This window comes from Triticum dicoccoides, chromosome 3B (assembly GCF_002162155.2).
Source record: "Triticum dicoccoides isolate Atlit2015 ecotype Zavitan chromosome 3B, WEW_v2.0, whole genome shotgun sequence".
In the NCBI taxonomy this organism is placed as follows: Eukaryota; Viridiplantae; Streptophyta; class Magnoliopsida; order Poales; family Poaceae; genus Triticum; species Triticum dicoccoides.
The window spans coordinates 232,858,903-232,884,242 of NC_041385.1; the positions used below are offsets into that span (position 1 = coordinate 232,858,903).

The window sequence follows — 25,340 nt, forward strand, 5'->3', positions numbered from 1 at the left end:
GAGGTCTCCCATTTTTTTGATTTTTTTGAATTTTTTATGGTGTTTTAAAAACCGGCCGATTTCGTCGTGGCGGCCGTCCGTGGCTAGGGTTTGAGCCGTGCAAATCTGTTGTCGATTCTGTGATGAAATGCCTACCTGTGAAGCTAAAAAGCATTTTCATCTTGATGCCCATCCTCTTCCTCCAAAACAGCATTATCTCGCAAAACCTTTTCCATGAAATCAATGCCAGCATCACCACCACCCATCATATGAGGGGCCTCTATATCAGCTTCAAAATGTTGAGGTTGACTGTCCAAAGGTTCTCCATGATATATCCATCTATCATATGTGTTGGACATCCCATTAAGAAGCAGATGATCTTCCACTCTTCCTTGAGCCATTCTTGGACGGTTGAGGCATTCGCAGCATGGGCAAAGAATGTGAGCATCGTTGGCAAAATTTGCCCGAACAAATGCCATAAAATCATCAACTCCTTTCATATGTTCTTTCGAAAACTTTCTAACCCTTTTCTAATCCAGCTTCTGTCCATCTGCCGAAGACAACAAATTGTTGCAACTTAGCAAATCAATCTAAGTGCATCAACATTAATTAATGAAAATGGATGGAAGTAATGGCACCCAACTTTATATGCTAACTGCCTAACCACAACATTCAACTATTTCCAATTTCTCACTACTTTAGTCCAACTTGGTGGACAAAATAAATCAGCATTCAATATTTACTCATGGCATGAATCAGTCAAATAGATCAGGATCCTATTTACTCAGCATTCATTATTTACTCATGGACAAAATAAATCAGGAATTTAGAACAGAGAGCAACAGCAATTTCAGGATCCTGTTTCAGGGAAAGAACAACATCAATTTCATCAACGCAATTTACTCTTGGACAAAATAGAACAGAGAGCTTTGTTCTATTGATAGCTGACAACATAATTTACCACTATGAATTGACTAAATTAAAAAAGAATTCTTAACAATTTCATCAACAGCAATTCTCCTAAAAAATTCATCAACAGAACTTCTCTTCACAATTTCTAGCAAATTCATCAATGCCATTTCCAAGAGATTTTTCCAAGATTACAACAAACCTACATCAAATCAGTGTGTGTGTGTGTGCGTGTGGAGATTCTCCTAACAGATCTACATCAAATCAATGACATCAACAGAGAGGAGAGAGGGAGAGGAGAGGGGGGAGGAGAGGAGTGCATACATGGGCGAGGTCTGCTTGCGGCGGCGGCGAGTCCCCCATGGTCGGCGGCGGCGAGTCCCCCATGCTCGATGAGCCTCTCCTTGCATGGGCGTCGTTCCTACGCCCGCCCCCACCACCGCAGGTCGCCCACGCCCCTGCTGGTCACTTCGGCAGCCAGCCCCGCCTCCACCCCCGCCGGTTGCTTCCGCTGCCGGCCCCGCCCCTGCCCCCGTCGATTTCCTGTCGTGGACAAGGCGTGCGGCGAGGCCGTGGGCAAGGTCATCTGTGGCGAGGCCATGGGCAAGGTCAACTGCGGCGAGGCCGTGGGCGAGGTCAACTGCGGCGAGGCCGTTCCTGCCCCCACCGCCGGTCGCCCCCGCCCCTGCTGGTCGCTTCGGCCGCCGGCCCCTGCCCGCAGCCCGCCGCCACCTGGTTGGAAGACCTAGAAATTATTGGCTAAGTGTTGGCTTTGTCCGATCCTGGGAATAGGTCCCACTTGTCAATGACTTAGATTTGGCAAGAGACAACCGATGTTCTATATAATATACAAAGCCATTCCGCTAGATGGGCAGCAATCCCTCTCTAGCCCAGGGGTAGCGAACAAGTTAAACAGCGCGAGGTCGTGGGTTCGAGTCCCCGCTAGCGCACATTTTTTAGGAATTAAAGCGCACATTTTTTAGGGAATTAAACGCTCGCTCACCCACCTGTCAGTGGCTAACCCACCTGTCAAATGGTTGCTTCCTGTTAGTGTTTCTCTGTTCGATGCCACCTGGTCGGAAGGCCCCACTTGTCACTGATAGGAGAGAGCCGTGGTTTTATATAATGTATAGATAAGTTCCCATACCAGAGCAACAATCCCTCTCTAGCCCAGCGGTACCGAACGAGCGAAGCAAGCGCGAGGTCGTGGGTTTGAGTCCCCGCTAGCGCACATTTTTTGGGCGAATTAAGCACTCGGCCTCTCCTATCAAATGGGTCCTGCATGTCAGTGTGTGCCCCGTCTGTTGTTGAATATTAATATTTAACCAAAAATGACACCTAGACAGTGACACATAAGCGAGGTTGCTGAGGTAGCTTCCTAATCATCCTAATTCATTCAAAATTAAGTGTAGTGACCATGTTATATTGGTCGTTATCAGCTAGGCGTGAGGCAGTGGACAATGCTTCCCGCTTTATGACCATTTCCTGTAATGACATTATGACCTTTCTGACCAGAATGGTCGTTATAGGTTAGGGTTTGGAGCCCCCCAACAGCTTTTGACCTATTGGTCTAAAATGGTCATAAATTTATGACCAATTCTTCCAGGGTCACTGACAAAAGGTCACTAGTTGACATATTTCTTGTAGTGCGTGTTAATGACCGTTTCAAAAAATATATCCATATTGATGAGACATCAAAGGGACCAATGTGTTTAAAATGCAAATTGTTTTTTTTTTTTGCAACGAAATGCAAATTGTTTTGATGTGGATACTCTACTTCTAAGAATCAGTTCATTCTAAAAAGTGTAAATTCTGCTTCGTCTAGAGAAAGCAAAAAATAAAAATAAAACACTTGCAGCTCCCTCCCCCATCACACACACACTAAACGGGCTTGCATTTTTTAAAATCTAAACAAAAGTTGCACTTATTAGGCACATACTTAGACACAAAGAAGGGGGTCGCATGGTTGTCTGGAACAACTCATGTGTGGCAAATGGGTCGTCGAGGATTTTCTAGGTTTCTGCGCCCTCGGGGGTTATCTTCCAAAACCCCTCCAAATTTTTTAGGGTGATCGTAATGGGGTATCATAACTGGTACTAACATGTATGTCAACTAGACTTTTTAAATGGTTTGGCATACAACTAAATGAGGAAAGAGAGGATATGATATTGTATTATACTAAATGTTGTACTACTTTGTGGTATGCATGACAATAATAAGGCAACCTAAGATACTAACTTATGATACTATGCATTACGGAAGTAGTATCATATGTTAGTACCATATGCATGATACCAGTATATGATACTCCCCATTATAATAAGCCTGATACCACACAAGGCCTTAGGATTTGTGCGAAGTGTTTCAAAGGAAAAACCGTTATCATACAACAATGAGTTGACATAGAAAAAAAATTGAAGTCAATCGAGCGATATTCACTCATATTAAATAACTACAATTTCCTTTCCCATATGACTCCTATTGCAACGTCTCCCTACACACCACGCTTAAGTCCTAGCTAGGCCGAGCAGTTGTCCACGCAAGAAAGGCCCCCCTCGCCATGCTTTATCTCCATGGCTGGCATGGCCAACAAAATCTTCACCTACCGACACAGGTTGAGACACAATGTGATAGCATCTACTTATTATAGGTATTTACATTTTGGGGCAATTATAAATGTACACGCGCCATTGTGATATACTCTAATTTAGATAGAGTATGAACTTACATATTTTTTAAAATGGGGTAAAAGATTTTCCTTATCAATTAATTAAGAATAAGAGAATTTTCCAGTTAGTTTACTGAAACGGGGCAAAAAACGATATAAACTGACCACAAAATGACTACTCACAAATGTATGAAAACCCACGATTGCAAAAGGCGACCCTCTAAACACTCCCAACACAACAACCACCACAACCCCCAACACTTGCAAAAAAAACCAGTGACGAGAACACCTCAACAAAAAGACAACGAGCACTGTCAAAAACACAATGACAACTCAAACCATGAGGATGAGCCGAGAGGCCAAAGATCATCCATCAAGCAGCCACAGACGCCTTTGATAGGGTGCTACTCTTCTTTCCTTTTAGGTCTGAGTTGATCCTTCTTCAGGATGTCGGCCTGAGGACAGGCGTCCACCTTCTTGGTTTTTTTCCCTGATTGTCGTCCTCATAAGGAGGCAAGCAGTAACCTTTAGCCAGTCACAAAGCTCTTTCACGAAGAGAGCATCAGATTATGTGTTAGTGCACTTGGTTCAGCACAAAGAGCATGGTAAACCTTACTAATTGCAGAAAACAAAATTTAAAAAACACCACGAGTATAGAAGTATGAATACAATTTTCAATTCTTAAACTATGGCACATTCTCAATGATTAGTTAAATCAAACTCCTCACTACAAATTATAGGTTTCACTGCAACTAATATTTATTAGTACAAAAAACTCCTTCTTTGAAAATCTTACTCCAGAGACTCGAATTTCTTATAGCTTTGTCGTGTTCAGGATCTAGGTTGATGGTTGCATGATATACCCCAGGAAGAGTAGGATGTACTTTGAAGGGACAGTTGGTTGTTACTGCAAGGCTAAAGTTGTGGATTACCGAAAAAGGATTTCGCCTCGTTTTATATATAAAGAAACGATCAACAGCACCCGGTACAAACGCACGCCCCCACAACACACACACACACACACTCAAAGCAGGATACATAGGCGCTGAGCGCAGCAACATCATCCTTAGCACTATGCGAAGAGGTGAAGCCGCATATGACAAACCGTGAGCTTCAAGGTGGCGCCTTCAGGAAGGGGACGATACCAGAGCGCCGCCACCGCCCGATCCCAGGATCAGAGTTCTCCCTGGAGCAACACGATGGGCAATGAGAGCCGCGACACGCCTTCAAGAAGGAAGCGAGCTTCGCCGCCGCCGGTCCGTCTGAAGATAGAGGGGGTTTTCACCCTGGCCACCATTCACCGCCACCGAACACCACACCCCGGCTACCACGCCATCCACACGGCCGTGGCAACTGGGCAGCACCAAGCCATGGGCTCTGCCCATGCGCATCGCGGACCTATCACCAGGGCCGCCGCCCCGGCATCTAAGACCTTGACACCACCTCACCTGAGATCCGCCGCTACACCAACCAAAGACACGAGCGGAAAGGACCCGTCTTTCGCACCCCTGAGCTGCCCCCAGTGCCGAGACCCAATAGGCCAGCCAAAACTGGCCTCTAATGGATTCAAGTGTGCTCTGTATTGCCCACCCATATTTTTGATCATATGCGTATATATTGTTTGAAGCAAGCACTAAGAAGTACTCCCTTCGTCCAGAATTACTTGTCGCACAAATGGATAGAAATTGATGTAATTAGAACTAAAATACATCTAGATACATCAATTTCTCTGACAAGTATTTCTGGACGGAGAGTACATCTTAATCATGTTTAGGAAGATGAATCATACTCTATAGAACACATCAAGCACGGAGAAAGTTTCACTACTTTGACACAGAAGCAGGCACAAATTTATGTGTTGTGCGTGCAGTATACAAAAACGTCTAGGAAGCACAAATCAAGGAAAAGTTTAAAATCCAAGATTAATGTCTTGTCCAAGCTTCTCATGATGTATTTAGGTGAGTTAAACCATATAAGTTGTCTGGTACAGAGAAGTATGTTAATATAGCAAAAAATCATAGTTTTTATTTTCTGCACTTGTTTATTGTGTTGTAGTTAGTTTTGTGTGGAGACGGGGAGCTCTTCTAATTTCAAGGTCCTTCTAATTCATGGGTTTCTGTTTCAGGTGGGTTTTTAGACGACTGGTTTCTTCCAAACTTTCGTTACGCTGACAATGGCTGAGCTGAGACTTTTGGGGGTTACAGGCATATATACTCTTACCAAAATGTGCTTACCTGCACCATCAGACAAGTACCATTCCATTACTTTTGATTGCCCTTGTGAGTTATTCACATCTTTTGGTTCTTGATAAATGTAGAATCGTTGAATAAGTTGTCAGAGAAAAGCTATGTTACTCATATGTTCGCAAAACACATTCTAGGAAAGCACTGGTCATTAGTCTAAAAAAGGCACGAAGAAGTAGAAGTACACTTTTCTGACCATATGTGTATAATAATTGTTCGAGGTAAGCACTAAGAACTACATTTTCCTCATGTTCATGGAGATGACTCATACTATCTAGAACACATCAAACATAGGCAAAGGTTGACTTCTTTGACACCTAAAACAAGCAGTAGGCAAAAACATCCAGGAAGTCCAAACATGGTGGATGGAATTTAGAATCCAAGATTTATGTCTCATGCATACATTCAACTTCAATCAAGAACTGCAATTCACTAAGCTATAATACAATTTATTGAGAAATGACTTGGTGTACCTTGTGGAGACGTACATGTTAGAAGGGATGGGGAGGGATGATTGGTGTAATGCGTTGGATGTTTGTATTGAGCCTCTCGGGCGGTTTATATAGAGTACAAGGCTTGGAGGGCAAGAAGCCTCTACTAGAGATAAGACAGGAGATGGTTACAAATCATAGTCTACCATATACATAAATATGCCTATATACTCTAACATCCCTCGCGGTCGTAGCGGTAGCGTCGTAGAACAACAAGAGCGTCACGAACGGTCAGATTGGAGAGAATAGCAGCCAACTGATGACCCACAAGTAAGGGGATCAATCTTAGTCCTTTCGATAAGTAAACCCAACGAGGAGCAGAAAGAAATGACAAGCGGTTTTCAGCATGCTATTGTTTGCAAGCACTGAAATTATCGGTAATGAGTAGTTTGATAGCAAGATAATTTTTTATGAGCAACAAGTAGAAATATTAACAAAGGAGCAACAAGGTAGCCTAATCCTTTTTGTAGCAAAGGACATGCCAGAATGATCTCTTATAATAAGCAAAGCACTCTTGAGGACACACGGGAATTTCATCTAGTCACTGTCATCATGTTAGTTTGATTTGCGTTCGCTACTTTGATAATTTGATATGTGTGGACTAGTGCTTGGGTGTCGTTCTTAGTTGAACAAGCCTCCCACTTATGATTACCCCTATTGCAAGCATCTGCAACTATGAAAGAAGAATTAAGATAAATCTAGCCATAGCATGAAACATATGGATCCAAATCAGCCCCTTACGGAATAGCGCATAAACTAGGATTTAAGCTTCTGTCACTCTAGCGACCCATCATCTAATAACTACTCCACAATGTCTTCCCTTAGGCCCAAAGATGGTGAAGTTTCATGTAGTCGATGTTCACATAACACCACTAAGGGAATCACAACATACATATCATCAAAATATTGAATGAATACCAAATTCACATGATTACTTATGACAAGACTTCTCCCATGTCCTCAAGAATAAAAGTAACTACTCACAAATCATATTCATGTTCAAGATCGGAGGGGTATTGAATATCATCAAGGATCTGAACATATAATCTTCCATCAGATAAACTAACTAGCATCAACTACAAGATGTAATCAACACTACTAGCAACCCACAGGTACCAATATGAGGTCTTGAGAGAAAGATTGAGTAAAAGAGATGAATTAGGGTTTGAGATGAGATGGTGTTCGTGAGGAAGTTGATGAAGGTTGGTCCTCCCATGATAAGAGGGTTGTTGGTGATGACGATGGCTTCGATTTCCCCCTCCCAGAGGGAAGTGTCCCTGACGGAATCACTCCGTCAGAGAGAAAAAGTGCTCTTGTCGAGGTTCCGCCTCGATACTGCGGCGCTTTGTCCCAAAACCTTTCTTCTGATTTTTTTTCTAGGTCAAAAGACAACATATAGGAGAAGATGGGCGCCATAAGCTCAGGGGGCAAGCCTTGGGGGGTGGGGCGCGCCCCCCAGGCTTGTCGCCTCCTGGTGGGTCCCCTTTTGGTATTTCTTTCACCAATAAGTTTCATATATTCCAAAATAATCCTCTGTCAATTTTCAACTCACTTGGAGATGTTCAGAAAAGTTGCCTTCGATATAGCCCTTTTCCGGTCCAGAATCCTAGCTGTCGGCAATCTCCCTCTTCATGTGAAACTTGCAAAATAAGAGAGAAAATGCATATGAGTTGTATTATAAAGTGAAATAACAGTCCATAAATCAATAAATATCACTATGAAAACATGGTGCAAAATGGACATATCAACTCCCCCAAGCTTAGACCCCGCTTCTCCTCAAGCAAAAGCGGATATCGATAATCATGACCATATGTTTAGTGAGAGAGGTGTTGATAAAAATAAAATACATACATGGAAGCATCATGTTCATTAACATAACAACAAAATATCATCATAGAACTTCTCATGCTAGAGTAACAATTCATTCACAAGTTGAAGTATGAAACATAAACTTTATTGGAACTAACAAACTATGATCTCGGTCATTGAAACAATCACAATCCATTATATTTTTAGAAAGAGTCTATGTAAGAGCTTTGTTTAGCAAGTTCACATACTCAACTATCATTTAGTCTCCTATGATTGTTGACACTCAAGGCATAATTATAGAGAAAAAGTTTCAGTCAGACACATAGAAAGATAGGGGCTTATAGTTTTGCCTCCCAACTTATTTACCTTAGGGGTAATGTCAACAATAATAGCTCGAGATCACCTACATCCAACTGGATATATATATGTCTGAATCTATCTACCACATGATGCTTGCCACTAAAGAGTACATAGAGAGGAATAGGTCCAAACACTATTTACTCTTGCATAAAAGTAAATACATGCAAGTAAAAGATAGGCCCGCAGAGGGAAGTAGAGGTTATCATGCGCTTTTTGTTTTTGAATGTGCAAGATCTTAATGTAAAGGAACCTCACTTTATATTTCCCCTTGTGATAGCAACCTTTATTATGCAGTCTGTCTCTTTTATTTCTTCACCATCACAAGATCGTACATAGCTTACTTTCCCTTACAATAAAAGATCATACATATTTATGAGAATTTTTATTGCTTTCGCACCAATGACAACTTACTTGAAGGATCTTATTCAATCCATAGGTAGATATGGTGGACTCTTATGATATGAAATTTGATTCAAGGGTTTTGGATGCACAAGTAGAATTTCTACTTAGTGCGAATTTTTGGCTAGCAAAAGATCCTAGACAAGCACCACATGTTAAAAGATCCATAACAATATAACTTCTATGTGAATGTAAACAACCATAACTCATTACGTTGTCTTCCTTGTCCAACGACAACTAATTGATATATAATATTTGATGGAGGCTCACAACCATAAAATATGTCCAAGATAGTATATTTATATGTGAGACCTCTCTTCTCTTACTACTTTTTTCATGGAATGCCCATATGACCAATGCTATGCTTGTCAACTTCCAACAAATTTTTATCAACTACACTTCTTTTATGTGAAGTCATTACTCCCCATGTGAGTAACATATTATCTTTTTATTCTTTTATTTTCCATTGCTAAGATTGAAACAAGAAAGTAAAACAATACTCAAACTACTCTTTATTATATATCTCGCACATGATTACATAGATAGATAAGCAAGCACTAAAAAATAGATCATACTAAAACTTTATTCTACTAAATCACGAAATAACTAAGGATCGAACTAAGATAGATAACGATGACAAAAAGTGGTGGTGATACAATACCGGGGCACCTCCCCTAAGCTTGGCACAAGCCAAGGGGAGTGCCCATACTCATGTACTCAAGTCTCCTCCTTTGGTGATGATGGTGATGGAGTAGAAGAGGTAGGCTTGTCCTCCGGATTCCAAGGCATAGGCTCCCCATCATAAAAAGTGAGCGTGTCTCCGGGGTCCTAAAATTTGCAGCTAAACTCATACCTTTAAACCTGACCTCATACTCAAAATTTTGATCTTACAAGTCATAAATATGGGCCTGAAGGTGATCAAATCCTGTCATTGAGTTTGAAGATGGCATCTTCAATCTTCTTGATGTCCAACTTGTGTTCTCGAGTGAACTGCGCGATCATGGAGTGATTGGCATGAAGTCCATGCTCAACCATCCCTTGGCGCTTGAACATCTCCTGTTCCACCGCTTTCAACCTGGCCTTCTCGCTTCCGGTCTTCTTAGGCCCTTGAATGTCTCGGATGTGAAGCACTCCCTCACGCATGTCGATCTCCTGAGGGTGTTTCATCACCTCCAGAAGATAAGGGTTGCTGACCTTCTCGAAGAACTTGTCCTTGGATGACCTTGGAGGCCACGGCGATCTAGATTTTTCAGAAAAACAACATGAAACAACAACATAGGAGGTTTCTGCGATACGGTGGTCAAAACAGCGGAAATTATATATAATGATTTTTTTCGTTCAGGATAAGTACATGAAAGAAAAATAGAGTCAAGCTTGTCCAAGGGGGCTACAAGCCTGGGAGGCGCGCTCAGGGGGCTACAAGCCTGGGAGACGCGCCCAGGGGATAGGGCGTGCCCCTCGAGCTTGTCGCTCCCTCGTGCACTTTTCAGACTGTTTATTATTTTCCTAATTTTTTAATATTCCAAAACAGACAGAAAGTACTTTTATGGAACTTCTGGAGTCGGTTTACTTACTGTACCACGTACCTACCCCTTTTTCAGGGTTCTAGAGTGTCCCGGGAGGTTTCTCTTATGTGTTCCTCCGGTGTCATAGTTTGGATAATATTGGTTTCAACATTAATGGGTGTACCTGAGATATAATGTTTAATTCTTTACCCATTAACCATCTTCGGGTTAGTGCCTTCGACTTGTTTATCTTGATGGCACCGGAACGATACACGGTCCTTCCCATTTAGAGAGAAGCTTCCCTACAAAGAATGTTAAACGAGAGTTGTGCAGTAAAACTTGATCCCCTGTTTTGAGTTCCCATTTTTGGATTCTTCTATCGTGTCATCTTTTAACCATTTCCTTAAATAACTTAGCATTTTCATAAGCTTGTGTCCTCCATTCATCTAATGGTTCCACCACACACCAAGCTTGATCCTCAATAAACGGGGGGAAACACCTGTGCATCACCTGCCAATTCTAGGAATTGAACTTGGATCATTAGGCTGCACAACCGCATACCTAACCACTGAGCCAAGGCTCTCTTTGCGAATATGTCTATATACTGTAACAAAAAGTCGAAAGAGGCGGGGATATGATTGGGTGGAAGGGAAAGAGGTAGCACTAAGTAGGATGGATGATCCGCTTGCTCATGGACGCGACGCTGCACTGCACTCGTGACGCCGCGCTATAGTTCGTGAGCTCGCTCGCTCGCAGGAGGTGCAAGTGCAACCTCCAAGCGGTTTGCCAACGACGAACAAGTGTGCTGGTAGGGTGTGTGGCCTCCACGCAGTCTCGGCAATGGCGAACGAGCACGTGGGAAGGGGTTGATGCTTCCATGTTCCGGCAATCGTGAGCGAGCGACGCCTCCACGCGGCACCATCGACGGCGAACGAGCAGGGCGGCGAAAAGTGAGAGCGCCGAGAGGCGGAGAAGACTATGGGAAGAGGAATGGGAGAGCCGGGGAGTAATCAAGTGACGCATCATCTCAACTAGAAGCGTGTCGCGCGCTTAGGTGCGTCGGCTCCTCCCTCGCGTCTTTATATGTAGTCATCGTAGGTGGTCTATGAATTTAGATGTAATATTTATTATTTTTGATGTTTGTGGTACTACCATAATTGATGATGAATAGATAAAAGAATTCTAGCAAAAAATACAAAAAAATCACGATTCAAGAAAACTATGGACATGGTCAAGGCATATGAAATAATCTTGTTTTTCATTGCTCATGTAGTGGCTGGCCTGCAGCAACACCTAGTTTGCGACCTTCAAAGTTCCATAAGAATAAGAAGATCATATCTTTGGTAACTGACAATGAAATGATAGAGCAAGATCCCCAAGGTTAAAATTGTGAGTTGCAAGAAACAATTTGGACAAATAACAACAATAAACAACCGATTAAGCCTTTTATCAGAGAAATCTAACTCATTTTATTACCTTATCCAAAGGTGAAAAATCTCCAAATTCATAAAAAAAATTGAATTCATGAATTATGTTTGTGTTCGTGAACTTTTTGTCGAGTTCATGGATTTTTTTTTTGAATTCATGAAACCTTTTTTAGTTCCTAAACTTTTAAAAAAATTCTTGAATTTTTTTCAAACTCATGGATATTTTTAAATATCCAAAAGTCAACAGTCAAGTGGTCAATCACCGACCGAGCGAGCGAGCGATCGAGCCTGCCTGTGGAGTGAGCAGTCGTGCTTAATGGGTCGGCCCAACTGACAATGCACGTGGGTGCCAGCTGGCGCACTGGCGCAGAAGGCGTAGGATAGGAGGTCTCCCAAATTTGATCTGGAAAGATCAGCCCTCCTCCCCACGTGCACACACACCAATCCAAAACATTAACGTGCGCATCAGGGGCGTTCCCTGGGCTATGCCACATCGGCACTTTTACTGTTGCAACTTTTTTTACGCTTGATCGCTGGCGATGCCCAGGCCATCGTCGAGAGAAAGAAAGAAAAGGAGAAAACGAGTGGACTGGGCCCCTTTTAATCTCTCACACGCAGGCAGCCTCCACTCTTGTTTTGGCTTTCCACTCCTGAGCTAGGGTTGCCGCCGCTGGCGCCGCCGCCGCCGCCACTGCCGCCCCATCGCTCCTCCGGCGCTGGCCATCGAAGGAAGGTCATCTTCTCCTCTTGGTGGCTTCCTCATAGCAAGGTGTGGCGCTACTCCTCCGCACAACCCCGTCGGCAAGAGCGAGAAGGCGGGCGGCGCCGCGAGCTCTCGTCCCGAGGAAGCCGTGGGAGGACGACGTTCATGCGGTCATCCGCGCTTCTTCCGACGGCGAGGCCAGCCTCCTTTTCACCTCTGCTAGACCCACAGGTCCATCTCTCTCTCTCTCTCTCTCTCTCTCTCTCTCTCTCTCTCTCTCTCTCTTTATTTAAGTCTTTCTCTCGATTTGGGACTGTTTGGAAGTGAAACGTCAAACCCTGGTGATTTGGGTCTGTGTTCAAGGGGAGGCAAGTCTAGATTTGCATTTGTTTTCTCATGGTGTTCCAGGTGTATAACCATTTGTACTGATTATAGTAAAATCTTATAAATTTTGACTGGATGGTGAGAAATCTGTGAATGTGTATTGAGAAATCAATACAAAGCTTACAAGTTTTTATGCAATCTTGAGCGTTTTCCCACTATTAAAAGTGATAGTTACAGTGTGTGATGAATTTCTGAATAAGATAGTTAAGCTTCTATATGATTCAGGCTTTGACAAAATAAAGATTCGCATAGTAGCCATAATTCTTCTCTCTCTTTTTTTTGCCTCCTTTTAGACTCTGTACTAGCCCCTCTCATACTACTTCACTACCATCATTTATCAAGTGTGTAGCATGTTTCCTTCTCATATGTGTACTGTTTTTTTTAGTTTGTACCTACTGTAGCAGAGTACGTCAATGATGTTTAGGAAACTCTGCTTTTCGTTTTTTAATAAATGTTGTTCAATGTAGCTATCCATCTTCCATTGCTCTTTGTTCCTATTGGATGGTGGCGCCCTAGGAGTGGATGATTGAATTCAGTCCTGCTGTGTCATGTGTGAGGGTGATGTAAAAGGCTCAACAGATGGTTTCACGGGTAATTTTCCATAAACGTGCAAGTGCGTTGGTTTGCATGACCGAATCAGCGCCATTTACCTATTTGAAGGCCTATCACGTTTTGTCCTTTTCACAACACATTTTCATATCAACAGGCTGGCATAACCGGATGTGAGAAGATAGTTGAGAATCTTCTGTTTGCAGTGAGCACCCACACAAATTTTCCCTGCTACATCTGAGAATTCTTATGCATGTGACTTATGAGGATGCACTTGCTGGTGAAGGACATAGGCTGCCATTCAATACCCAACCAATGCACTTGTCCATTGTCTTGCTCTTATTAAGTAGTCGGTTTAATGAAAGTATATCTTGCGCTTGTTCATTTTCCTATGCACTTTCAACAGATAGTTTGCATTATCTGTTTTTTCTGGGAGTTGGAGCAAAGAATTAGTTATGTTTCCCTTATGCTGTCAATCTGAAGTATTTCTTGCTATGTCACTTCAGATTAAGAACCCTGCACAGCTAGATGTTTCACTGTCAGTCCTGAATCCCGTGACCACACTGCCGGGTCATAAGGCGGTGGTGAACTGCACGCTGTGGCTTCCAACCAAGAAGGGTGCATTCAAGGTCTGCTACCTCCTTTTTACACTTATTTTCTCTGTCTCTCTTAATTCTCTTTCTGTTGCATCTGAACTGAAATGAGTAGCTAAAATAATCAGGCTGAAACAAAATCATGTCTTGTACTGTTGTTCATGCGCTGAGCTACATTTTGAGGCAAAATTAGAGTATCATCCTGAGACGATTGTCTTAATGGATAATTGATCGTACTTGAGAGGGGTTAGCTATAGATACATAGCACCAGTATACATCAAGCAAAAGAATGATTAATCTGATCCGGTAATGAGTACTGAACAGTTGGCTGGTGGTTTGTTAATTTGTCCGGAAGCAGGGAGACACACTATCTATTGTCCGGAAGTTCTGATGGTGCTATTATGACGTGGAAGATTGGTTCTGGAATAGGCAAGGTGAATTTCTTCTGTTTCACCCTATATGTGTTTGTTGTCGTTTGAATTCTGTTTGAAGCGCCTTTGCTGCAATTTCTTGACATTAGATTTTTCTTTCATCTTCTCAAGTGGTTGCTAGGAAAAAGTTTGCCTGTTTATCTTAATCAAGTCGGCGGGCATGGCGCTGCTGCATCATACTTGCATGGCCCGATGGCGCCCGTCATCGTCCATGAGCAGGACAAACAGCTGGCAATGGAGCCGCTCTGGGCTCCAAGACGAGCCGCTCTGGGCGCTCCGCCGTGCCGCCGGTTCCTCCGGCAATATCATGAACACCAAGGAATACGCGCAAATGATCAGCTGGCCCATCAACTCCAGCAAGAAGCAATAGGCTGACGTCGCCTACGCGGCGATGACTGAAGGGACGCACAACAGTGCCGTCGTCATCATGAACATCATCACGTTGGTCGACGCCTTCTTTGACGCGGTGAGAACAGTTCATCCTAATCAAATTACTTAATCCACTGCGAACATCAGATTAACTTGAGATCATCTCCTGCATGCAGAACAACTAGATGGAGCTGTTCCCTTCTAATGTGTGCAAGGCAATGGCCATTCAGGTCATACACCATGGCGCTGCTTCTGGCGAACTCGGCAGTTGATCTCTCATATTGGTAATCACTGTTTGATGCTTCAGGTTTCATCCTCCTGCCCTATTCCACTTGATTTTTCCAATATGGTAAATATCAGCAGAAAAGAAATTCACTGCTAAAGTTAACAATATATATGTGTAGAAATACATCAATAGAATAGATGTCCATGTAAATTAAGAATTTAGGATTAGCTACATCTTCAGACTGGAGCTGAGTTACAACTTCACTTGGTGGATCACTGGAGCTTAGGATACTATGAATAGTGACTTGTTGTGTTCAATCTGCAACAATAGGCTAAACAAAATGTAGTGTATTATGTCCAGAATGTTTAAAATGGAACGGTTAAGTTTATAAGATTGTGTGTATCTAAAAAGAAGGTTTGGAGTTCAAACAGTTCTCATAAATTTATGCAAATGATATCCACTTCAGAAATGTCATTCCTATGTTGGTAACAAACATCGTGTCTTGCTTTTACAGGGGATATATTGAAGCAGTAAGAGAACTTGACCAGAAAATTCAGTTATCTGGTGATGTTCAGTTTGACGACATTGTTGTTGCCTGCGGCAGGTATTTCATCAGCACCCACTATATCCTTTTCTACGAACGTAGTTATGCGTGCTTGTGTCAGGCCTAGATCCTGAAAGTTGTGACACTGACACTTCACGGCTTGATGATATTGAATTTTGCAGTGGTCGAACCGCGTCTTTGCTTTAGGATCAAAATTGTGTATCTTAATGGCAAAAGCATGAACTTTCTTTGGCTATTGTCATACCCTGGTGAAGTTTAAATAATAATTATCTACAGGTAGGATAGGTCCATGCTTTCTCTGTTTGCGATGACCCTGAATACTTCTATGATTATGTTCAAGGCCTGATTGATGGACTACAATCTGGCTTGGATTCATATGATATAGTCAACATTCAAACTGTTAGTATATCCTATCCGTAATGTTAGGTAATTAAGTGATGACTGATGAAGATGATCAAATTGTTCACAAAATGTATGACTTCACAACTGCAAATTTGGTTGATGACGTTAGATGTCCTTTTCTGCCTTCCAGATATGTCCCAACAGTTCTACATGGCTATGATGAGTGCACTGGAATGCATACAAGCTGGCAAGGTTTTTTTTTTTTGTTTTTTGCCTTTGATGCTCAGTACAGACATATTTGATACTTATCATGTTGAAAATCCACCCTTATGGTTTTCTACCCTCCTGCTTCATGTTCTGGTTTCATGTGTGCTCCTTCCTGTAATTTGTTTTTCATATTTTACAATTGTCTCATTATATTTCATAGGTAAATTTATTAACGAAGTGATGTGCAACCAAACTATTTTAAATCATTTGAGCTCTCTTTCCCATTGGTTATATTTTGAGGTGATTAAAGATTAAACCGAACCATAAGGGTGAGCTCGTCTGTTACTATGAAAAAGTTGTGAGTGATGGCTTGTGTTCTTTAGAGATTTTTAATTTAAGTGCGTAAAATGAACGCACAAGATGTGCCAAGGCACTCAAACAATACAAGTGCGCATATGACCGCGTCAAGAGGTGCGCCTGGGGATGGTGTGTGGGTGGGTGGGGTCCAGTGGCATGAGAGCAAGATTGTTAAAAGGTCCAAGCCTGTGTTGCTTGACTGGAATGAGATTGCAGAGAAATTTGGATGTCATTTGCTACATCAAGTAGTCTGGTGTGATCTCTACATTCACACGAAATATACTTATGTGAGGTTCAATTGTATAGTTTAGGCTTGCTCTACTTTATGAAAGGACACTTTTTCTATTGTAGTTATATTATCGTGCCTTCCATTTCTAACCACTAACATGTAATTGCCGCTCTCGCTAAACTAAGCCTATTGTCATACAAACACGTTAACAAATACGAGAGCATGATTTGTGCGCACAATCCCGTCTCAAGAGGCGCCACCAGATGGCGCCCCAATCACTAGTCACTTACCAAGAGGGCACAACAAGTGGCAAATCCCTCAACCCGTCCTAGGTGAAGACCCAGTCAAAAGCGAGATACCTAATTCAAAATCAGCAATCCCAAATGATTGTGAGGCCTCGAAAATTATGGAGCCTAGTGATATTGAAGATTTAAATTTTGAGCAAATATTGGAGGAGACGGATGGCAGGAGAGACAGGATTGGGGATGGCCAGGCTTGGGAGAGACAGGGCGGACTGGTTGGGGAAGAATGGTCGGTGCCATAGCGCTTAAAGTAAGATTCAATAATGTTTATATCCGACCCGTTACATTGGTATGCGCTTAGTCGAGCTGATATTAAATGTGTCTTTGTAAAGGGTTGAGACTAGCCTGACATTAATCAAGTAGAATTAAAACCTTCAACATATTTAACTCAATATACATACTAGTGGACAACATAAAATAGGTGTTGCATGACTGTAATCCTTTTGGAAAGATTCTGTACGAATCTTTTCCCCTTTCTTCGTCTCTCTTTCTGCCTCTCATACCACAAGTAGAGAACCTCAATGACACCTTCAGAACTCGTACTCATGCCTAGCACATGCACATTTGTATCGCTGGTGGCCCGTAGCTTGCCAGCCGATCGAGATAAATTTAACTATCCACGACGACTAGGTGACACGTGTGAACGGTCAAAAAAGGGAAGCCAGGACCCATAAAATTATGATTGTGCCAACGCAACCAAAAGTTCGAATTAATGAAAAGTGTTAGGCAATTCACATATTCACTTCAACGCCCCCTCTCACATGTGACGCCGGGGTGGGGCCGGGGAGTAGTCAACATGTGGAGGCCTATACGTGGACAAAGAAGGACGGCAACAATTTTTTGGCTAACACCCGCAAAAAAAAAACAATTTTTGGCTAGATTGCAAAAGTCAGGACTTGAACTCAAGACCTTGTCTTTGATACCATGTTAAGCTTCATACATTAGCTAACACAACCAAAAATTCAAACTAACAAAAAGAGTTAGGCAATCCACATATACACTTCAACAATGACAACCATATATGTATGCATGTTTTTCTTTTCAGCCCAAGTGCTAGTATTAGTAACACAGAGCTCTTTTTCTGAAAAAGTGCGTGCAATAATGGGACACGTACACGCGACGTCAAAATAAATTCTGTACAAAGTTATTTGGAGGAAAGGAAGAAAAAATGTGGTAATTTGCACACGATGATGTTGGTTTTGGAACTGATCATAAATCATAATGCACCCTGGATCAAGAGCCGAGCCGAGAGGCAGATGATAGTGCAACTGCCTGCGCCCACACCTTGAGCCTCGCCTTCACGTCCTTGGGGTCGTCTCCTGTTCCAAAATATATGGAGCATGCATGCATTTATCAGTTAGTCTCAGACAGTACTCCCTTCGTTTCTAAATATAAGTCTTTCTAGAGATTTCATCCGGACTACATATGGAGCAAAATGAGTGAATCCACACTCTACAATACATCTATATACATTTATATGTAGTATACATTAAAATCTCTAAAAAGACATATATTTAGGAACGGAGGAAGTACAAGAGAAGAGAAAGCAAGAAAACTCTGCAACACATCAACATCTATTAATATGGTTTTTCTACAAATGATAGTTTAAAAACTATGAGGTGTTTGGCACCAATAATTATTATAGTTTTATAAATGGCAGTGTTCCCAACACCGGCCTATTGGCTAATCTTCGTGCTGGAGACCATGTCGGAAAAGATGTGTATGTGTCACATCATTGTTTTGTATCAAAGATTCTCGCCAAGGGAATCTGGAGAAAGGGAAGATGGTGCTAGAGCCACACACTAATGCTAGGATCGTCTAGACCGGATGCTGCACCATCAAGGGAGGGTTGGCTGAAACTTATGTGTGATGGGAGCTATGTAGTGTAAACTAGCCAAGCAAGCCGCGATATGGCCCTACGCGATCATATGGCCTCCATTCGGTTTACGGCCTGCAGAGAGTTCCGCACATTTTCTCAAAAAAAGAGCTTCGCACATGTGATAGTCCCCTAGGAGCGGAGCTGGAAGGGTGTAGAGAGGAGAGCTCTTAATCGGCGCCCGTAGCACCAGTTTTTCTCCTGACACACATAGCATCCTAACTCAAGATGGCAACGGGGCCCTGAAATCCGCATCCCCGCGGGCTTCTATCCTATTAGGGGGCGGAGGATGGGCGACTTTCTATCCCCGTGGGGCTACTAGTGGATACATTATAAAACCCGGCATATTTCGCGGGTTTAAACCAATTTCACTACTACACGAACCCGAAACTCGACAATACCCGTGAAAATATTTTTTTTAGCATGCACTGATCCATCTTGACTCAAGCGGCCCAAAGCAGCAGCACTCGAGTGGCCGACCCCCCAACGTCGAGGCCTTGGAGTAATATGCTGATTTTTGCTGTTGAAATAGATGTGTTTGTTGCTTAAGTATGTTGCTGCCGTAATATGCTCCGGTTTTTCTTTCAAATGTTGTTGTTTCCTTTGACTGCTCGTGGGGACGGCTTCGCCATGGGTTTAGAAAACCCGACGGGTTTAGGGGACGGGCAAAAAACTAGCCGCATGCACGATAACGGTGACGGGGACGGGCTTGCGATTTTCTCATGGGGATGGGTTTGGGCAAGCAAAATCCGGCGGGTTTCATCCTCGTTGCCATCTTGATTACTAGGCCGCCCCATTTGCTAAGCACTGTAGCGATGGCGAGGGACTGTGTCGTCGGGAATATACTGTAGCGATTTCAGAAAAAGTCGGTGCATTGAATAAAATCATGACTTTGAAAAACTTCATGAATATTAGAAATTGTTCACGAGTTTAGAAAAAAGTTCATGAAAAATGAAAAAAAGATCATGAATTTGAAAAAAATCACATATTTGAAAAGATGTTCATGAATTTTAGGAAAGTGCATGGATTTGAAAAAAACCCTCATAGATTTCCAAAAATATCACAAATTACAGAAAAAGTTCATGAATATGAGAAGAATATTCATGAATTTGAAAAAAATTCATGAATTTTTAAAATGTTCATAGATTTCAAATGTCTTCGAGAATTTAAAAAAGGTTCATGGATTTCAAAATTGGTCATGAAAATGGAAAATAAATCTTTAATTTGCAAAATGTTAGCAATTTTATCAAATCATGGAAAATTTAAAATTTTCATGAGCTTAAAAAAGTTCGCAAGTTTGGAAAAAGTTCAAGAATTTTAGAAAATTTCCTGACTTCAAATGTTTCATTACTTGAGAAAAGTTCATGAAAATTTGAAAAAATTCATGAATTTGAAAACGTTCTGAAGTTTAGGAAGTTGACGACTTGAAAAAGTCCGTAAATTGAAAAAGTTTGCAAAAGCAAAAAAAGTTCATAACTTGAAGAAAGTTCATGAATATTTGAAAAGGTTCATGAATTTGAGAAAATTTCACAAATTTTTTTAAAAATGAATTTGAAAATTTTCACGCGTTGAAAAAGAAAGATGGAAATATAATGAAAAGAAAAGGGGGCAATAAAAAAATTAAGTAAAAAACCATGCCAAAAAACCACAAGAAAAAACGCGCAAAAAACACTGGAAAAAGACCCTACATTGGCCGGCTCATTTGCCACGTAGTGTGGGAGGGATGTGCACCAGGGAGCGAAACTGCCTATAATTCGCGCTTAGGACGCCATATGATCCAGGTGTAGAGAGGGGTTTCATCTTGCACTGCAAAGAGCCCAACTACCCATCATAGTGGAGATAGATTGCTCTGAGGCGGTTTCTATGATCAAGGACGACACATGGATTGATCGAACATATGACCCTGGTGAGCGAGATCAAATCTATGAGGAGTGAGGAAAGGAACTTGTGTTTAGTTTAGTTAGCCGATCATAAAATAGGGTAAGTCATAGCCTTGTTGCCTAGCTATGGACGAGCTACGCCGCGCAGTGTGGTTGGGGTCCGAGCATTGGCGGGGATGTAGCGAGTAGTTGATATGTTGGGCCTCGGCCTGGATTGTAAAATTATGAATAGGTTTCTTTATCTTTTCATCTAAAAAAAGGTTTCTTTATCGTTTCTTCTTCTAATATATGATACATATGCTTGTGCGTATTCTAAACGAAATCACTCTATTTATCATATTATAGGACATGTATGTGTCAGACCATTAGCGAGTGCTTTGCACGTTCTTTGAAGTTGGTGGCATACAAGATGCCGACAAACTAGCGGTAGCATATAGCGTCGTGTCGTCCTACAAGTGTCCTTGTTACCAATGAATGTGCGTGGAATGATCATTGGCAGCAAGTCGAGGGAACCAGCTAGCAAACGTGGCGAACGAACACTAGCGAGCACAAAGCAGCTGCTCATCCAGGGCAGTGCACGACGCACATACACATGCGTCCGTCGCCATCCATCGCCCATCGGAAACTCAGAGCAAACGGCATGCATGCACCTCCGTTCATCGCCACGAATCAACGAAGGTGAGGGAGGAACGGTCGCGTCACTGAAATAAATTGTGTGCACGCCTACGTGTGTAGGTGCTTTCGTTCGAAAAGACTTGTGAATGAACCGGAAATGCGCACGCAAGCAGCACGGGGGCACTCACCTGTCAAGTCTTGCCGCCCATTCGTTTCAAGCGGATTAGCGCAGTAGTTCAATTCGGCACGAGGGCACCGTCAAAAAGAAAACTTCAAAAAGATTAACGATGGTACTTACGGTTTTTTGCATCTAAAACTGGCAAATTTCAACCAGTTTCAGATATATAATTTCAAGCAATTTTTTCTGTCGATTATAGACACAAAATAATTTATTTGTATCGACAGCTCATACTAAGTTTCAATGCTGAAACTTAACATATTTTTTAAATTTTGTCAAAATATATTCAAAATGGACATTATTGAAAGCGCTGGTCACGTGAAATACGAATATGAAAACAGAATTTAATTTGAATTTTGTGTTTGAAAGATATAAAACTTTGAAAATAAAAAGCGAAAATAAAAAAGCGGGCAGCCGGGACATGCATGCCCCGTACTTGCTGCCACAAATCCTCATCCGTGAATGAACGCGTGATATACTAGTTTCTATTTAAGGGGGGGCTAGTTGAGGGCTAGGCTCCGCTTCGGGGCAACTTCAAAGCCGCTCGTCAATTGGACAACGTTAAATATCCACGGACAAGTATGGATATGTTCGTGAATAACAGTAAGAGAGGCGGATATCCAACCATATTCATTAAATATTCGCCTCTTGTCCAATAAAGCGAGGAGGTCGAAGGAAGAAGGGCAAAAAAAAAAAAAGGGTTTGTGATGGGGTTCAAGATTGAGTTGGCTTGTCTACAGCATGTCCGGACTTCTCAAACCTTGCACAAGTTTAAAGATAGTTCGTGGGATTTCGAACGTCTGGACGTCTCCGGACAGATGTGGAAAATACTTTAAAAAGGGGCGTTGAATGATCAAAAGTGTCCGGACCACGGAGAAAAGACATTTGAGATTGTTTTGGTAAACCATGTTGGAGTTGCCCTTACCTTCCACGTTACCTAGATCAGCGAGTGCTCAGTGAATGAGGGCTTCAGCGGTGTCATTTTACTTTTTTTGTCGTGTTCATAGCCTTGTTTTTCTTTACACTCCCTTTGTCCTATACTAATTGACGCTGAAACACATGTATCTAGCCGATAGACATATCTGTTTGCGTTGGTCGATGTTCTACTCATAAAACATAGCTAAAGTCTAATTTTGATCAATAACTTATAAATCATGCACCATGGCAGAGCCGCACTGCTATACAGTGCCCGATAAGTGAGGCAAACCGGCTAGCTAAAAGTAAAAGTAGGCAAACCGGCGGCAAAAGATGATTTCACATATATTTTTTCGACAATAATCGGTTTCTATTCAATACCACACACTTATATGTTATGCATATGAGAGGCGACATGCGGTTTATGCGAGGTGAAAGCCCCGTATGTCCAATTCAGCTCCACGGGAGCATTTGTTCCTGTGTGTCGTTTTTTTCTTTGCAAATGTAAAAAGAAATATAGACATGCACATGTCCAAATGTTATATGCAAATGTTTGGATGAAAGCCCAACCATTTTGCCCTATGTAAAACAATAAGTTGAGTGTCAAATATTTGGCCTTTTTAGATCACTGAACTTTTTTTGGGCAAAGGACTGTTCTGTTTGGGGAGAAAATTGTCAAACCCGATTTATTAGGCACTAACATGAACGCAAGTACAAAAGAAAATCAGAATTTTAATTTAGCGTTTGGGAAGCCAAAACGCCGTGCCCCGGAAGCCCCGGCTAGAGTTGACGTGAAATGGACGTGCGACGAACTAGCCGAGGGAACTGACCGGTAAACCGAGCCGATCGATCTCCGGCAAACGGATGAAATGCTTGTAGCGTCCCCATTATTGTCAAGGAGTGAGCACGTAGGTTAGATATCGATCGGAATTGGGATGCGGCTATTTTGCTTCCATGCTGGCCAGTAATTTTTTGTTTGTTTGTACAAGTAACAATTCTATGGAAAATTAATTAGCAAGCTGGTGGTAGTGGTTGTGGTTAATGATTTACGATGATGAGGGGACTAACCGGGGCTGGAGATGCGCCAGCTGCCGGAGGCCGGAGAGTTGCCGCCGCTGCTGGCAGTGTCGACGTTGGGGACCGCGTAGGAGGGGATCTCCACCGTCCAGTCGCACGGCAGGTCGAAGCCGAGGTCCTTACAAGCACGCGCCTCCTCCATGTCTATGGCCACGCCGCCCCGCGCAGGGGACTCGCCGCCATTCCCGACCACCACCGTCACCTCATCGCCGCGCTCGCCCAGCTGCTGCCGCTGCTTCCTCATCTGCCACGCGCGATCGAGCCACACCTCCCGCATCATCCGCTGACGCCGGTAGTGCTGCCGGCGCCTGTCGTGGGGGGCGCCAGGCCACCACCCCGCCTCTGTCTCGCTGGCGTAGTCCTTGGAGTAGCGCCACGGCGACTGCGACGGCGCTCCGCGCTCCGGCGTGCCCGGTAGCGAGGCCGAGGAGGGAGGCTTCAGATTTCTTGGGCTATCGTACGGGTGCCACTGCTGGCTCTCGTACTCACCGTTGAGGCCATCCGACCTCACCTCGTCCTCATCCTCCTCATCGACGTCTGCCGACCCGTCTTCCTCATCGTCGGCGTCACCGCCGTCGGAGCCTTCGACGGTGAGGAGGGACATGCGCTTCCTGATGTCCCAGTCCTCGTCCTCATCGTCGTCCTCCTCCTCCTCCTCGACGAAATCATCTTCTTCATCGTGCTCGATGAGATCCCGGAGCCTGGGAAGAGGGAACGTCGTTGTCCTTGCCGACTTGGACGGGGACGCCATTTCGATCCAGGCGAGGGGGAGGACTTGGCGAGCAAGACCCTGACAGGTAAACGCGTTTGTTTGCTTGCTCTCTTGTTTCGTTAGGTGTGGAAGGAGGATATGCTAGCAATGTGCTCGCTGGCTGCGACGTCGATCGGGTGATGGATAGGTTTTTATATGTGGACGCAACTCCAGCGCGACCGTGCGCGCCAATTCGTTAGCGCGCGGCCGTCACCATCCTTCCTCCCCGGAAGGTCTTTTGGACGCTCTGTGTCAAGAACTCAAGATGAAGCGGTAACCGCAAAGAGCGTCCTGACTGGGCCGACCCAAGTATGGCGCTCCTCACTTTGGCAGACTTCAAACGATGTATAAGTTGGTATTTCAGCCTTTTGCATTCATGACAAAGGTGATAGAAGGTACCCATCTCAGTTTGAGCTCATATGATCTCAGCATGAACAGTAAAATTTGGATTAATTGAAAAGAATATCTAAAAATTCTAAAAAAATTTGGTGCCTAGAATTGACCAATGTTTTGAGTTCTTACCAAGTTGCATAAGGGAATGGGGCATTCGTGGAAGTCGTGGCAAAAAACCAAAACCGATGCTACAAAACAAAAGCATTTTGGAATGCTAATTTTGCTTTTTGGCCACGACTTCATGAATGTCATTCCCTAATGAAACTTGGCAAGCACTCCAAACATTGGCCAATGTTTGTCACCAAAAATTCAAGATTTTCTTGATTTTTTTTTATTTTTTCAGATTTTACTATTCATGTTGAGATTATATGAGCTCAAACTGAGATGGTTTTTTTTATGAATGCAAATCACATGCACATATAGGTGATTTTTTTTTGCTTAACATTTTGATATATTATTTGCATTTTTCTGAGTTAGTATGAAGTTTTAAAAATGACGGTCAAAGGGTAAAAGCATAAGACAAGCAAAATGTTTTGGGCGAGAACAAGTGTTTTCAAAAACTAGGGGTAACCCAGCTAGGGCACAAAATCAACTATCCCTTTTTTCTT

General features: G+C 42.8%; 1 protein-coding gene and 1 long non-coding RNA gene across 2 annotated transcripts; one reads left to right on the forward strand and one right to left on the reverse strand.

The window, feature by feature from the left end:
• The first annotated feature begins 12,411 nt into the window (after window positions 1-12,411).
• Window positions 12,412-15,550, forward strand: LOC119281186. The gene is made up of 7 exons (XR_005138294.1): window positions 12,412-12,724; window positions 13,345-13,468; window positions 13,584-13,631; window positions 13,933-14,055; window positions 14,378-14,453; window positions 14,562-14,916; window positions 14,996-15,550. It is a non-coding gene; the product is annotated as an uncharacterized LOC119281186 (long non-coding RNA).
• A 2,477-nt stretch (window positions 15,551-18,027) lies between these two features.
• On the reverse strand, window positions 18,028-24,450 carry LOC119275677 (histone-lysine N-methyltransferase SETD1B-like). The gene is made up of 2 exons (XM_037556569.1): window positions 23,580-24,450; window positions 18,028-18,366 (listed from the first exon to the last, which is right to left on the reverse strand). The coding sequence occupies exons 1-2, from the start codon at window positions 24,337-24,339 to the stop codon at window positions 18,281-18,283; spliced, it is 846 nt and encodes a 281-aa protein (XP_037412466.1). The 5' UTR covers window positions 24,340-24,450; the 3' UTR covers window positions 18,028-18,280.
• Between the last annotated feature and the right edge of the window lie 890 nt (window positions 24,451-25,340).